Source organism: Ornithodoros turicata, chromosome 2, assembly GCF_037126465.1.
Source record: "Ornithodoros turicata isolate Travis chromosome 2, ASM3712646v1, whole genome shotgun sequence".
Classification (NCBI taxonomy): domain Eukaryota; kingdom Metazoa; phylum Arthropoda; class Arachnida; order Ixodida; family Argasidae; genus Ornithodoros; species Ornithodoros turicata.
In genome coordinates this window covers 10,904,979-10,920,560 of record NC_088202.1, presented here as the reverse complement: position 1 = coordinate 10,920,560, position 15,582 = coordinate 10,904,979, and the positions used below count along the sequence as shown (strand labels likewise).

The following is a 15,582-nucleotide window of genomic DNA, read 5'->3' as shown; positions in this document are numbered from 1 at the left end:
CGTCATCCATAGGACTTTCCTCTGCCTCAGACATGACACATCGGGTCGCTGCCGGTGTCTGCGCATTGTTTTCCGCAAGTTTCGTGCAATATTCTTAGGCCAAAACTAATTCTGTGCGGGCCATGGTCACCGACAATGCAGTGAAAGGGTGGTCCTGTATTGGCTTCGTGGTTCGCTGTTTGATGCAATCGAATAACGTTTTGGTTGAACCGTTCTTGCCGAGGCTGTTACAAAAATCTTTCCAGTCTTTCATTCGCAGCTCTTTAAAGAGCTTCGTGATTTTCTTTTGGACTGTCCTTGCTTCGCGAATATCCGATGGTGACTTGGTTTTCCGCGCTCGTCTCTCGGCTCGTCGACGCAGCGCTCGCAATCGTTCGTATTCACTGTTCACGTGTGGTACATCGACAGGGACCCTGAAGGCCTCGGTAGCGTCCGTGAGCCGTTGCTGAACAATCCGTGTGAAGTCCATAACGTTAGTGAAATCGTGAGTTGCTGATTCCATGGCCCCGTTAAATCGGCCCCAGTTGGTTTTGAACAAAGTATGCTTCTTCTTCTGCCCTCCTGTGCCAAGGAAGGTCGTCAATAGCGGCAAGTGGTCATTTCCATGAGACTCGACGTCCATGACGCAGCTCGTGATAATCATAAGCGATCGCGAAATAGGGCACAAGCCGAGCACGGAGTCTGTACGCACGTATGTGGGCTGGAAATCGTTCACCACACAGAAATGCAGTTCGTCAATGAAATCCTCAATTTGTTGTCCTCGTTTATCGGTCGCCTTACTTCCCCATATGATATTATGACTGAATCCTCGCAAAGGACGTACGGCTCCGGAAGTTTGCGTATTTCTGTTACAAAGGCATCCATATCAATGCTGGTCCTCGGTTCGATGTACACACTCACAACTGTGATGTCCTTGTTCGCAATGCGGACTCGTGCCACGCATAATTCGGCGCTGTCGGTGCTGGTAGGGGCGAGTGCACTATGAAGGGTAGAGCATTTCACAAGCTGGGGACAGTCGGTCGCTTCGATTCGTAAGTATTATAGTCTGGTAAAGAAAAAGAAGCGGGAAAGCGTCCCTCACAGATACACGTAATGGGGAAACCATGCTTAGAGACAAATTCAGTGAAATCGGCTATCTTGCTGTGTATCCAGCAGCAGTTCCATTGGAACACTGTGATTTGTTTATACCGCTGAGAGCATAAATGCGTCGGTAAAAATCATACTCGGGACGCCGTGTATGATTGTAACCGCCCGGGCGTGTAGGCATTCCAGCTTGCTCCTGTTAGTGTTGCAGAGGTTGTGGAGTACCAGGAAGCTATGCAGGATATGTAGAACCAAAGTATGTAGTAAGAAGTACCAAGTATAGTACCGACTACGGTGTACAGTTGCTCCAGGATCTTGGTCTGAGGCTCCTAGGTGAGTCCTGCCGATGAACGCATGCTATTGAGAAGCAGAAATACCTTTCGTCCGATGGTTTTCACCTGCTTGGACCAAGTCAACTGCCTGCCCAGGTGCACACTGAGCAACTTCTGGTCGCTATAGAAACTGTCTGGTCGTCAATCATGATGGGAAAGCGCTCGTAAGAGCGTCTTGCGAACGGGAGGAACGCCGTCGTTGTTCGAGAAAGGGACAAGCCGCGATCGTGTGCATATGGTCCGCGATTATTGTCACAGTAGTTTGGAGGCGATGCGTCAGCCTCCTGCAGCTTGTGCGAAACGTACGCACGCAGGCACCTTAGCCGAATATCAATATTCGGGTGTTTTCCGGCATGAGGGATGGGAGTCTGGGCATCGCGAAATTGAAAAGCAGCGGGCTCAGAACGTCACTTAGGGCAGCACCTTTTCTGATCTTGTGTTAGTTGTGTTTGCCGCTGGGGTCCGTCCGGGGTATCCATGAACATAAATCCATCGCTTAGGCAAGTTATAAGATAATGCAGGGGATTCACTTTCACGTCGGAATTCATCAGCTCAGAAAGGAGCGCGTGGTGTAGTACTGTGTCGAACGCCTTGCTGATGTCAAGAAACTCGGCGGCGGTAAACTGCGCATAGTGGTTGTGCTCCTCAACGCAGGTAACCGGGTCGACGACTGAGTCGATAGTCGGTTCTTGCGACATCCAGACGTACTGTGGGAAAATAACTTCTGCCTTTCTACGAACCACACTACACACCTGTAAACCATCTCTCCTCAGGCCTTGCCTAAGCAGCCGCAGAGGGCCACAGGCCTTCCCTCACAGTGTACTTCTTCTTACGTCGAAGTATTGTTGTCCATAGCGGCTGGTGGTCACTTGAGACTCGACGTCTGTGACACAGCTCGTGATACCCATAAGCGATCGTCAAACGAGACACATGTGGACTGGAAACCGTTCACCACACAATCACACTTCGTCGGCAAGGCTAAAGATCCCCTGCGGTGATCGCAACTGACCAGGTTTGCGTTGCCGGTGCCGCGCGTTGTCCTGAAAGCGACGATGGTGAACCGCGCGCACGGAGAAGAAGACGTGGCCGAGGAAGCGCAGCCGAGTCGTGTGGTGGCGTTTCGGGTGCAAGCGGACATACATGCATCAATGTAGGCAGTCTTCATTGATTAATCACTTTGGAATGTTTTGCCCCTGGAGTACTGAAACAAAAAAGTGATGACAGAGCACCGGAAAACACTGTTGTTCCCTCGGACACCTAGCAAGCATGGGCATCATACTCAAAGTTATGTAGTGTGGCTCGGTCATGTAGCTATTTTCCGATCTTCCTCGTACAATTTAGAGCGAATTATAACGGTGCTCCGAATCACATTGCACACACGATAAAAAACGTGCAACTTCCTGTATCCCATCTGAGAAATTCTAGATCTCGCGGTTCTCGTTATATGGGTAGAGGTAATTGAAGCAGGCAACCTGAAACCAATATTTAAAATGAAAAAGTCTAAGCTAAACTCAGCCAACAAGAGAAAACCATTTTGAACTCATCCTGATTTCGCTTATTGTTCTTTCAGCGTTTTCATGAAGTCATCGTTGGACGCAATTGCTGCTGTGGCATTTAATGCGGATACGGACAGCATCAGGGATCCCAATAATCCCTTCATGAACACCTACTTCAACGTCTTCACGGGAGCAACAGCCTGGAAGATACTGCTGTACTGTACGTTGGAATGACATTTCGTTTGATCCTCGTGCATCCCTTTGTCATTTCCGTGGTAAAGCAAGAGGGAACTGCGGTTAGAAAGTATCCGAACTACAGGTATTCTGAAAGCAACCATGAAAGTTTCGTAATACCCGGTAAACATTTTTCTGCGAACAGGTTCTTCCAGTCGAAAAACTCGTACCTGAGAAACCAATTAAAGCGCTCGCTGTTGTCACCACGTGAGGTTGAAATCACTTTCAGAAGGCCCCTCTAGTTCTTTGATATGATAATACGCCAAGCATCATTTCACGTCAAGAGCATGGGCCCGTCCACTTGGTCATGCACTGTGTCAACCTACCTGATGTTTTTCAGCTTAGAGAGTATAAACCCCGATTTTTACTGCTATTGTTGAACACACAACAAAGGCACGAAAAACGTGCGAAAGCACTGAAAGTGAATGTGGTGTGGTGTGGTGGTGTGTGGTGTGGTGCACGTACATGTGAGCTTGTCTTATCACCAAGAGGCCGCTCACGTTAGCCGCACTCATTGACTCCTATGAAGATCCCGTGCTCCATCGTCGGGTTCTTCACTTGCTTAAGGGACTTCCTGTCGCCCACTGGATTGCTCCAGACGCTTTAGTTCTTTCTCGTATTTTCATCCTTCCTTCATCATCTTCACATAATGTTCCACGTGCAATGGGGAAGGGTACCGCACCACCGCGGTGAAACACCCAATCTCATCGTCATTATTGTGTTGTGCATGTGGTACGTTGATTCTTTACAAAACACATCACCGGTCATCAACTGTTTCTGAACTTTATTTCAGTCAAGATGCCACGTCTGTTCAAGTTCTTAAGGCTGTCATTACTCACTAAAGAGCACTTGGACAAGTTCTCTGTGTTTGTGGAACGGATAGTTGAAGAGCGCTTGAAAAGTAAGACTGTAAGTACATTTTCATACACCAAGAGAAATGTAAAGATGAAGATCATGGGTAACCGGACTACCACCATGAGAGTCTGAAGGCGGGGTAGTTGGTGCATCGCAGCAGGATGATTAACAGCCTAGAACACGGGACAGAGAGAGAAAATGCAGTACAACATACTGCACTCACAACTGACGAAGGTTTATTCCACGCACACATATACATCGAAAATTCACACAGGAAAAGTGCAACGGCGAATAAGTCTAGGATAATCAGCCCGTCCAATGATGAGGTTTTGTTTATTCGTGGGTGATCAGAAGGTACTTGAGATTGCGCAGATTAAAAAACATGTGTTTGTGCGCCTGGCTCTACGATCAGAAGTAGATAAGGGAATGTCAGGAAAATTTCAGTTGCGCGTTTCATTCAAGAAGCAGATGATGCTTCCGTAAGTCAGCCTTCTACCAGCCTGTCACGTGATGAGGTTGTTTTTCTTCGGGGTGTGATCACAAGATACTTGAGATTGCGCAGATTAAAAGAACATGTGTTTCTGCGCCTGGCTGTACTATCACAAGTATAGACAAGGGAATGTGAGGAACAATTCCGAGGCGTGTTTCATTCGAGAAGCAGATAATGCTTCCCTAAGTCAGCTTTCTACCAACCTGTCCCGTGATGAGGTTGTTTTTCTTCGGGGTGTGATCACAAGGTACTTGAGATTGCGCAGATTAAAAGAACAGGTGTTTGTGCGCCTGGCTGTACGATCACATTTATCGACAAGGGAATGTGAGGAAAAATTAAGAGGCGTGTTTCATTCGAGAAGCAGATAATGCTTCCGTAAGTCAGCCTTCTACCAGCCTGTCCCGTGATGAGATTGTTCTTCTTTGGGGGGGGGGGGGGGGTGATCACAAGGTTCTTGCGATTGCGCGGATTAAAACAACATGTGTTTGTGCGCATGGCTGTACGATGAGAAGTAGATATGGGAGTGTCAGGAAAATTTCAGTTGCGCGTTTCATTCAAGAAGCAGGTGATGCTTCCGTAAGTCAGTCTTCTACCAACCTGTCCCGTGATAAGGTTACTTTTCTTCGGGGGTGATCACAATGTACTTGCGATTGCGCGGATTAAAACGGCATGTGTTTGTGATGTGCTTGTAAATTACACGGAATACTGTACATGACGTTTTGTATATACCGTACGAAAGTTTCAGAAAAAAAAGGGAAGAAAAAGAGACAGTCTTCAACAGTATTATACGTCATTATGAAGGACAGACTTTCGCCTTCTTACTGTGCTCAAATAACTTGGCCCGTGGTCACCAACGTCCTGGACAATGTGGGACCTGGGACCTCACCTCGCCTCTGCGCTGAAACAATCAACATAATCAAATAAAGTCACGACGTATTCCGTATCGTATGCTTTCTACGTTGTTCCTCCATGGTCTGCCAGCAACTTCTTGTATGGTCGTACTCAATTAAAAATCCACAATGGCTGTGGTGATGTGCGAGTTCAGAGTGCTCGGCTGACGTACAACATGACTTCATCTCGTACCACTTCCAGGCATGGTGTGCGACGCAGACTAGTCATATTTAAGGCAACGCTCCTAACAGGTGGGAAGCAATCACGTCCTTTGTACTTTCCCGTCTTTCGGTCGTTATGGGCATTCGATGGCTATGAGTAGGTCGTGGTTGTGAGCTGCTTTCCCCTCCTACCCATTAGCACCAAATCCTGAAAGGCCACACCTTTCATGCATGCTGCATGGTCATCTGTAGTTGGAGGTTGTGTATACAAGAACGACCTTTTGTCAAAAGAAAGTTAGAAAAAAGGTTGTTGAGTAATAGGCAAGTCCGCATAGATGCAAGCAAGCTGGTTGGCGAGATCTATGAAAGCGACGGCCTGACTTGAGCAGCAAGGACTGGAAAAAGACGGCACGGACGAAAGCTGAGAGCTTTTGCTATGGCTTTCGTTCGCGTCGTCTGTTTTCTGTTTTCGCTGTCTTCGGCTTATTTCGGCTGTCTTTGTGCGTTTCGTAGTCGCCGCAAAACACTGCGGTAACCACAACCGCCGTGCTGGACATCATCACGGCAAAGGGACGCAGAAATTTAATGTTGAATAGTTCCCGTAAATGTGGCATCGAACGTTAGCATAGCGACGCTTACAATGCGATCCGCTTCCATCTTGAGTGAAACATGGTTTATTAGTCTTGTGTCAGATTGGTGTTCGTTTATTTTGATGGTTTAGAGGTTTCACTAACAATTTTCAAATTTTGCGTGCCCCATTTTCCGCTGCACTATTTCATTTTCTATACATTTGTTTAATTCATCTCGCAGAAATTCAATGACCAACTGCAAGTATTTCTGGATGCACTACAGACGGAAGTAGTAAGCGACCAAAACGGAGAGTCATCTAATGAGTTAACCTCTGGAAAACGTAAGTACCAGTGAGACAAACCTCAGTGAAGGAATTACGGTTAGGGGATTCGGTTGGTGATGGAGGTGGCGTGCTGTCTCCGTCTGCGATCCGTCTGCGATCCGTCTGCTGCCTGCCGGGGACTCATGCGTTTGCATTTGGTGAGGATCAGTATAGCTAGTACAGTGCGAGAGTGAATGATGTTGGAGCAAGTTATTTGACAAGAACAGGCCAAAGTGCTTAGCGTTGCTATTTGCCATTTCCGTGGGGTGGATATATTTATGAGACGAAAGGAAAAGACACGGGGGAAAGGTCAGCCAAACAGGACGTCGGCTTGCTATTCTGCAAAGAAAGAAAATAAATGAAAGAAGAATAAAATAAATAAAAAGAGAAAAGAAATAATGGGCAGACTAATAAGATACGCAATTACTGAGCGTCTGGTTCTATTAGTATTTGCATTCACATGCACGTGCAGTTAATCAGGTAGTTTTCAACTGCCGAATGGAAACATTTCTCTGTTGTGTACTTGCGCGAATCGCGTGGAAATCGGCTGCTTATTGTGTGATTCAGCCACAAAAGTCCATGATTTTAGTACAGGGCAACTGGTAGATTCGTGGGCAACAGTAAACGCAGTAATTTGTCACGAGTAAGATTCATGGTGACGAATTGCAATTGTTTCCGATTGATCCTGTTGTATGTTCGAGCATCATAGTGAAACTGAAATAATGAAAGCAGGGATGGGCATAAATAGATTTGAGTATTTAGATATAAATGTGAAATACTTTAATGAAAGGGGTATTTAATATTTCGGGTACTCTTCATAAATATTTTTAACGTGAGTATTTAAATACAAAATATAACTATAGTATTTAAATACGGTATCTACTACCATAAATACTGTGAGGAAAGTGTCATCTGTAATTACAGAAATAAAGATGATCAGAAGAACAAATTAGCAATAAAAAATATCACTTATTTGCTATATTATCATGTTGATTTTATTATTAGAAATTTCTCAAAGACTGCTTCTTTTAGGCATCTTCTGGTCGCCGCACAATCATATTCGCAAAGGAGACAACTTCTCCACAGGTGCCGATGAACAAATGCTTGCATTAAATTTGACGAAGGTGCTTTGTAGAAAATGTAATCGGGTAGTCGCGACCGTTGTCCGCAACAACAGTGAAAAACTTTCCATCTAAAATGGTTTGTCGCATGCGCATGCGTATGCGTGCGCAAACCCGGCATAATTGTGACCGAAACACGCCATTCTTCGCGAAAGGTGAAATGCAGGGCACCTTTAAGGCTATGGTCTCACTCCCCCTTAAAAAGAGGCAACTTTGTACCAGTCCTGTAGCCCTCATTTTCGTCTGTTGGTGGTGAAACTGGTGCCATTCTGAGGCTATGATTCTTGACTTGGGGGACTGTCTTCCGATTTTCGGCCAAGCATGCGGTTGCGGCGCCATGAGGCCCGGAACATGACAATACCTTCGATTATGGGTGGTCTTTGTACTAATCTGGCGCCAAAGGGAGAGCAGATTGCGGCGCACAATTTGTTGCATTGTGTTGTTCTATGATACGTGGAAGGTGGACCTTCTCGCTCTTACTGGTATATGACACCGATAATCGGGAAGCGCCTTCAGAAAAACATGAAAAAATGCCTTTCTTTGGCCTACTGTTTCGAGGTGTTCTAATGTCACCACACAAGCCTAAAAGTGGCAGTGCATAGGCAATTATGCGCAAAACAATTGCTGAACATTTCAGCATGATTGGAAGAGCACAGCGCACGTTATTACGTTCCGAAGCCATTCCAAAACATTCCGACCAAACCGAAACTATAGAAGATTTCAGGTGGCCACATCGTGGCGGAGCATTTAACTACCGTGTGATCAACTCCAGTATTCTGCGGAAGGTGGCGCTTGCGTCACTTCTGTTCGTTACGTCACGTTGTTTACGTACTGCTGTGCTGCGGACGCATTGATCCACGCCGTGTTGACTGGTGTTGACAGCCGTGTCCTGATTTGAACTGTTGATATTGCATTAGGCTGCACGTTCATAGTATCGTTGCTGCTTCCGCTTCGCACAAACTGGAAACGCACCGCAATGACACGTCCGTGTAAGAATCCTGGGAAATCGCGGAATTGCGGTCGGAAATCGGTCCGCAGCTGTGTCGGCGGCTGGCGAGAGAGAAACGGTAAGTTGTAACCACGTGGTTGTAAATTTGCACTGGTGCAGTGCGCTTGCGCTTATTTATTTGTTCTTCTCCGTAGGCAATCCAAGCTGTGGTCTTTGCCCCCCTTGTATGGTCTTAGTGCCATTGCCGATACTCTGGGGGGCAAGACTGAGAAGCACCTGTATGACGACTTTCCCCCGATGATTCTTTCTTTCTTTCTTTTTTATAATCTGAGGTACAGCACAGGAGTAAAAGGGTGAGAATGGATAGTGTTTTCTAGGTTTGGAACTATCTTCTGCTGTGTATCTCACTTCGATATTTCATTTCTGCCCATTAGAGCATTGCCAAGTTTTTGTGAATTTTGCTTTTTCCAGATTACCACAGTGACTTGACTTGCGGCTATCCAAGAGACAGGCGTACGATGTGATGCGGTTCAGCTCGACCCGGATGTTATCATAAACAATATATGCATTTACCAAATTCTAATGACTGTGTTCCATCTCCTCTTTTTCTATCTTTGCTACAGTTGCCTCACTGCCTCATCCCGTTGCTTTACCCTCGCGTGTGAATGGCCACTTCCGCAGTACGATGAACTCAGCATGGGCATGTTCATAGCAATATCACAATGCCCGTACTAACATACCTGAAATTTGACCAGTACATTCCTTTAGTCACCCCCTATGTTCTTGTCTTCTTCTTCTTTTTTTTTACCTTCTCCAACGTCCTGCGGTCTCGTGAAACATTATCGTGCATATTAGCAAAATAGATTAACTTCTCTCACAAAAGTCTTCTAACACTTGGAATACGTTATGCGCGAGCAGGAAATAGACCAACTTGCACGAGATTTCCGACCACTGTCCTGCTGCAATTGGGTTAGCATGGAACACGGCCAGAGAACAGATGAGCGAGACAACTCGTGACGTTGCCCACATACGTGAGGCCGACAACGGCAAGCCCTTTCACCATCACCACCACCACCACCACCATGAGCGAGACAAATAATGGGAAAGCGCGCCCGTTCACATTTGTTCGATTGTTGTACCACATGTCTAATAGTAAAAGAAAATCGTGTGGGGAACGCATAAGGCTGCTATTCGAAACGTGTCTCTTGTGTGCTTACTTGTTTGTCTTTCTCGCATTCCCGCAACGTGTCATCGGCCTAACATATTGGCTTTGGCTCATAATCGTTGTTGTGGCCGGAACTAAAAATCGTAGAACGCTATTTTTGCGCCTAGCCTAGGCGCTAGCCTAGCTAGGCCTAATCAGTGAGGAATACGTGCGTGTAGTGTACCTGTGGACCAAATCTAGCGGTACAATGAACGACCGTCGCATTTCGTGCAGCACTATCTTCGGTACGCAAGCAGCCCTGGTCTTAAGGGGAATATAAAACTGTAATCGGTATCATCAACATAATTATTGTAATTAACCTAATTATCGCAATAGGTTTGAATCATAGCAATTGCGCACCTCGCTGCGCATGCTGAATCATCTTCGGTTACTGCAAGTGTCACCGACATCCTGCGTGTTATATAAAGCTGTCAGGGACAACAAGCAGGCTCCTACAAAATAATTGTCACTGCTAGGTAATTAATGTGAACACAGAAAAGGCTACGAGCTAAATCTCTTCCGTCTCTCAAATACACACTTCTTCGTCTTGTTCCTTTATCTTTTCTATTTTTTGCTTCATTGTTTTCTAATCGAACGGAAGGAACAGGGTTAAGGGCAACCTCCATGGAGCGAATGTACAGCGAAAAAGCTGTGAACTTCGCTCAGCGTCAGACGCCCTGGGCGACGCGTCAAAAATGTGAGCGTCCGCCGCCGATCTGCCCATGCCAGATATTTTCGCCCAGCGTCCGCGATTCCGGAAGCGTCAACTGCAGATGAACCAATCAAAGTGCTCTTCCGCTACGAATCTACGCCAGATCGCCTGCACGTGGTCGTCTGCTCTCGTGAATCATCGTCATCGTCCTCTTCTTGCAACTGGATGCTGTCGTCTGCTCGCTGTTTCGCCAACTGCATCGTTAGAACGTGAGGCATTCTCTGCCAAGAAACATGTTTTCCTTTCGCAGTAGTGAATATGCCTTTCGGTACGTTACTGGGCACATCTTTTCAGACAGTTGTTGGATTTAGTTGCAAAATTTGTGACATTAAATGCACTTTTTCGAGCAACTGATTTCACTAAGCTTTCACCTTATACCCTGGCAACAGTGACATCACAGCATGACTTCCCGACGCCCTCCGCTGGTTTTTCGCTCCATGGAGCTGGTGCCGGCGAACAACTGGCGGCGGAACGCGCGTGGCAGTCTGCCGCGCGAACTTCGTTGCAAAAATTCGCTCCATGGAGGTTGCCCTTTATGCACCAGCTTGTCTGCGTCCTGTCGCTTCGGTCGGCAGTTAGGTAGCGGGGTGCCCCTATTCGCTACTCCTCCGAAACGCTGCTACTCATTCCGAAACGTAGTGCGGTACCGCTACCGGAAGGAAATGTGTAGCGGTGCTACTTCCAAGCTGCCTCGCAAGATATTATTTTTATGACGAACATGTAACTATGACGAGTAGAGCTCTTGTTTTGTTTAACATTTTAACTTCTGCATTCCTTGCAGGTGCATGATATGACAACATCTTCACCACTGGTGGAACCAGCTGTTGAGTCAAGTTTTGAATGGTACATAGCCTGTTGATACTAAAAACTCTTCTATTTTGCAGTGTTGCGCCCTCTGCAATCAAATTCAGAGCTCCACTATTAGAAGTGTTGAGAAATGCACGACTTACGGTGTATCGCCACACCTCTCACAGACTGAAACATTCAAATAATTTATTTTACTAAAACGCAAGTTTTCGAATAGAGTCTGTCCTTCCTTCATCAGGTACGATACAGATACACACACACTGGGTACAGATACTGATGTACATTAGAGAAAGGGGACAAAGAAGGTGGTGAGGAGAAAATACAAATTCTTGTCAGGAAGGATTGAGGGTGCAAAAAAAAAATACAAAAGAAGGCACACGAGCTTTGCGTACTTGAATTTTCTGTTACAATAATTCTATCTGCAACGATGACGTAGAAGGTAAAAAGAACTAGCTTGTAGTTACTTATAGTAAACAATCTCAATATGCAATTGCCATGCTTGAAAATGATTATGGGCCACGTAGTCCACAGGATCTTGCAACAGAGTTAAAAAAAGCTTGAGGCTGCTGACAAGTCCCGTGCAGGTGCTGAGCTGAACCCGTGGATGCAGTATATTTTAACCACCTATACAGGTGTAGTTCCAATAATTCTGAGGGAAATCCAGAGCTTCTGCTTACCATGTGGAGAAGTATGAGCTTACGTATACAAATGAGCTGTCATTCAGGAAACAGTGTATACTAACTTCGAGATAATTGCCTGGGTTTGACCCGGCACACTATCAACATCTGTGACAGCCATTAGAGACCATGTTTCGATATAAAGAGCATAGGGAAGACACTTAGTCATGACCATCTTATCTTTTCTTGGCAGAGGATGTAGATCACCTCCTGAGGAAACACCAACAACTTGCAAAGATGTAAGCTACAGTGAAATAGCAGCGGTCTGCAAAAGCCTTGAACCCGCACCAATGACTGCAATTGGATTGGTATGAGGGAAAACATGGGAAATTTATAATGAGGAATTCAGAAAGGGTTACGAAGATGGATGTGCACAGAAAACGTCTAAAATTTTTCTTCACATGCTTGTGGAGTTAATGATAGGGATGCCTCTGAAGAGAAGCCTCTGTTGAAGACATTGGCATGTCCCCACCTGATGCCTTCTTATACTGATGAAGTTAGGAACTCGTGATGTTTGATAGGCAAGGTGATAGCCTATGTTCTCTTAGAGCTTATGAGCTGGAACGAGTTTGTAGCGAACACCTGTGCATTGAAAATATGAAGAAAAACAAACATGCATACACTGCGTTACTGGTTGGCAGGAAATAAAGTACTTGCGAATGATTGTGGACACACTATGGGGATGTCCTCCTTCCTTGTTTGTTTGTTTACGGCTATCACTCGTATGTTCATTCATAGAAACAGTGATCAATAAAGCAATCTACAAGCTTTGATGTCTGTAGAACGTATTTTACTGTGTAGTGGCTGTCTGGTTACTCCAGAAGGGTATATAGCTGACATCTATTGTGCATGAAAGGGATACTGTTGTGACCAAGCAGTGTTCACGACCAAACCAGCCAGTGTACCTGTGTCAAGATGGCATGCGTTCAACGCTGGCCACAAGCACCTGAAAGAAAAGTCAGAGCTTCATCTCAGTGAAAGCGAATAAACATACACATGATCAGACAGCCTACTGCATCACACGTCAAAGAGGCAAAAAGCTTTGTATGCTTCAGAAGGGAAGTTTTCCCTTATGGCACGTACAGCACATGCTTCGAGGACTTTTCTGCAATGCTTTCCTAAAGGTCCCCAGAGCCACCTGGTAAACTGTTTATAGGCAACCTACAGAAAGTTCCTGCATGTACCATGGGCGAGTAAAATTATGATATTAACTTTAATGATAACAAACTGAAGCTAGAACACCTGGAGCACCTCATTCTCCAGCCACAGTATTTCAAAGCACATATTTCTTGAAATGCAACCGGTGAGCTGCTTTAGTAACGTCACATTTCGCGGGAACAAAGGCATACGTCTGCTGTCTGCGTTGGTACGCATTCGCCGCAAGGACACCTGAACCGAAGAAGCAATACCATATTTCCGCTGTGGGGCTCTCAACATTTTCATTACACATGGAGACCGTTTGCCACGCGGCCAGGTGACGGCGATGACAGCAATTCATCCTCCGTCGACGATTCTGCGGATGATATCGCGTCATGCTGAGTCTCCGGCGTGTCCTCGTAAGAACAAAAGTTTTGCCGGCGTGACTGCTGGACTATCCCAAGCTCGAGGGCATTCAGGTTTGGAAAAATCGACATCACACGGCATGGACCCTGAAGCATTTCGGCCATTACGGTTTTGCCACAGAGCGGGACGCGGATGAGAAAGGCGAGACTAGCCATAGCTGACCCGAGCCAACCCGGTGTTGTTGCTGAGGGAGTACTCAGGTTTGCGCTCGAATGCAATCTTTGAAATTCGGTTACTCAAAGAAAAGAGGGATTCGAAAAGAAATATTTCGTAACTGAGATGTACTCTTCCTAGGCTTTCATAAAATCATAAGTTTACCCTGGGCTGAAATTCGCTTTACAGTTCCTTTAATAATACATAATGTGTGACTCATCCGAGGAAGGCAATTTGCTTCAAAATCCAGGCTACGTTGCACAGAACCATCTGGTTTCACCGTTTGTTCATGTAAATTTTAACATAATATTCACTGTGTCCACGTCGTTGGCTGCGGCTGGGAGGGAGTTGGGAGTTAATCGCTATGTCAACAAATGTATAGGGGCTCCTTCAGCTCACAAAGCTTGAGAACACCTGCCAGCTATGCTATTGGTTCCCTGAGGCAACCTAAGTACTTCGAAGGGTATATAGTATCGCATATATGCTAAAAACTGCGTGATCCCTAGTGTAGCCGCTGATCCTTGCTCTTGCGTGTCTCACGATCATGAAAGCGACCGTTTACTGTTGTTTTCACGTCGAACAGCAACGCTTTGCGAAGTCGCACGAATGGCTGGCGAGGTGCGTCAGAATGGTCGACAAGTGATTAGGAAAAGTCGTGATTTTGAGATGGATTCCTCTGATGTCAACTTTTAAGGTCCCTGAACATCGTCCTGCGGGATCTATATATGGTTTCTCGTACAGGGAACAAATGCAGTATCAGGCGCTTGTACAAACTCCACCATTACGTGCGGATGTGCAAGTTCACTGATGTTTTGCTACATGTTCACTGTGAACAAAAGATGCTCACCAACACCACCACAATCTTATGACAAGGAACAAAAAAAAAAAAAAAAAACGTCCATTCCTCCCTCGCCGACAGAACGACAAAAATTTAGCCTATGTATGCAATAAGGGGATAAGCCGCAAAATCCCAAACCGAGTAAACTGCGAGTGAAGATTTGGTAAAGTAATTGCAGATGAGTATCCTTGAATAATGCATATGCGAAATGTGTAACATATATGCATGTGCCTACATTACATGCATGTCCCGTTAGCATCGTTTCTGGGCGTGTGACTTAGCAGAAACTGACCAAAACCCAGGAGCATGGCATATCACCTTTTTCCATATAACACCGCACGCACAGAGTTCTCGTGCAAGAACAAACAGTTTTCACGAGTCGGACTGACATGGTGGGGACAAGACGGGCGACATTTGTGGTTACATTTGTTCAGTGGAGTAGCCTAGATCGTGATTACCGCCTGCTAAACGAGCACAATCTTGTTCAAGATCTTGTCAAAATAATGTTCTGTATAGCCAGCAAAATGTGACTTATTAGCATAGCGCACACGTTTTTCTGACTACAACGCTCAGTAACACTGCTGAGGTAGGAACGTGAGGTAGGAAAGAGGTGTTTTTGTACATGGAAGAACTATAGGATAAAGGAAGGAAGCTATCAAATTAAAGCAGCAATGTGATGTCACCGGCTTCAAAGAAACAGACCGACTGCCTTATCGTGTTTTCGGAATCGTTATTGTAAACATCCTCCGACCTACTAAACGCCGCTAATAATAAAGGAAAAAAAAAAGGGTAGAAAATTCACCGGACCGTTAAGGAAATATGAAGGGAAGTTCCTCAGGACGAAAGCCGTCGATATTTCGAACTCAGGTTGTTTTTCTTCTGACTGTCCCTCTTCCCGTGTATTCACACGAGCGGCATCCGCAAAGAAGATTCTAGTGGGAAAAAAAAGCGAAAACACTGCTCACAGAGCCCAAGTTCCGTCCCACGTTATGTTGAGCATTCACAGGGTGCGGAATATCGGGAGTGGCGTACTGCGCATTTAGCAGACGACACCGTCAGCGTGTTTTCCTGTCGTCTGCTACGGAATATCTTGTGGCTGTGTAGCAGAATATTTGACCACGGTT

General features: G+C 45.8%; 1 protein-coding gene across 1 annotated transcript in view; it reads left to right on the top strand.

Annotated features, from left to right (window-relative positions):
* LOC135385189 (cytochrome P450 3A6-like) overlaps positions 1 to 15,582 on the top strand; it is a 142,344-nt gene that overhangs the window by 112,222 nt on the left and 14,540 nt on the right. The window contains exons 7-9 of the mRNA XM_064614385.1: positions 2,986 to 3,131; positions 3,939 to 4,054; positions 6,353 to 6,452. Coding sequence (XP_064470455.1) covers positions 2,986 to 3,131; positions 3,939 to 4,054; positions 6,353 to 6,452 — 362 coding nt within the window. The remainder of the gene's footprint in view (positions 1 to 2,985; positions 3,132 to 3,938; positions 4,055 to 6,352; positions 6,453 to 15,582) is intronic.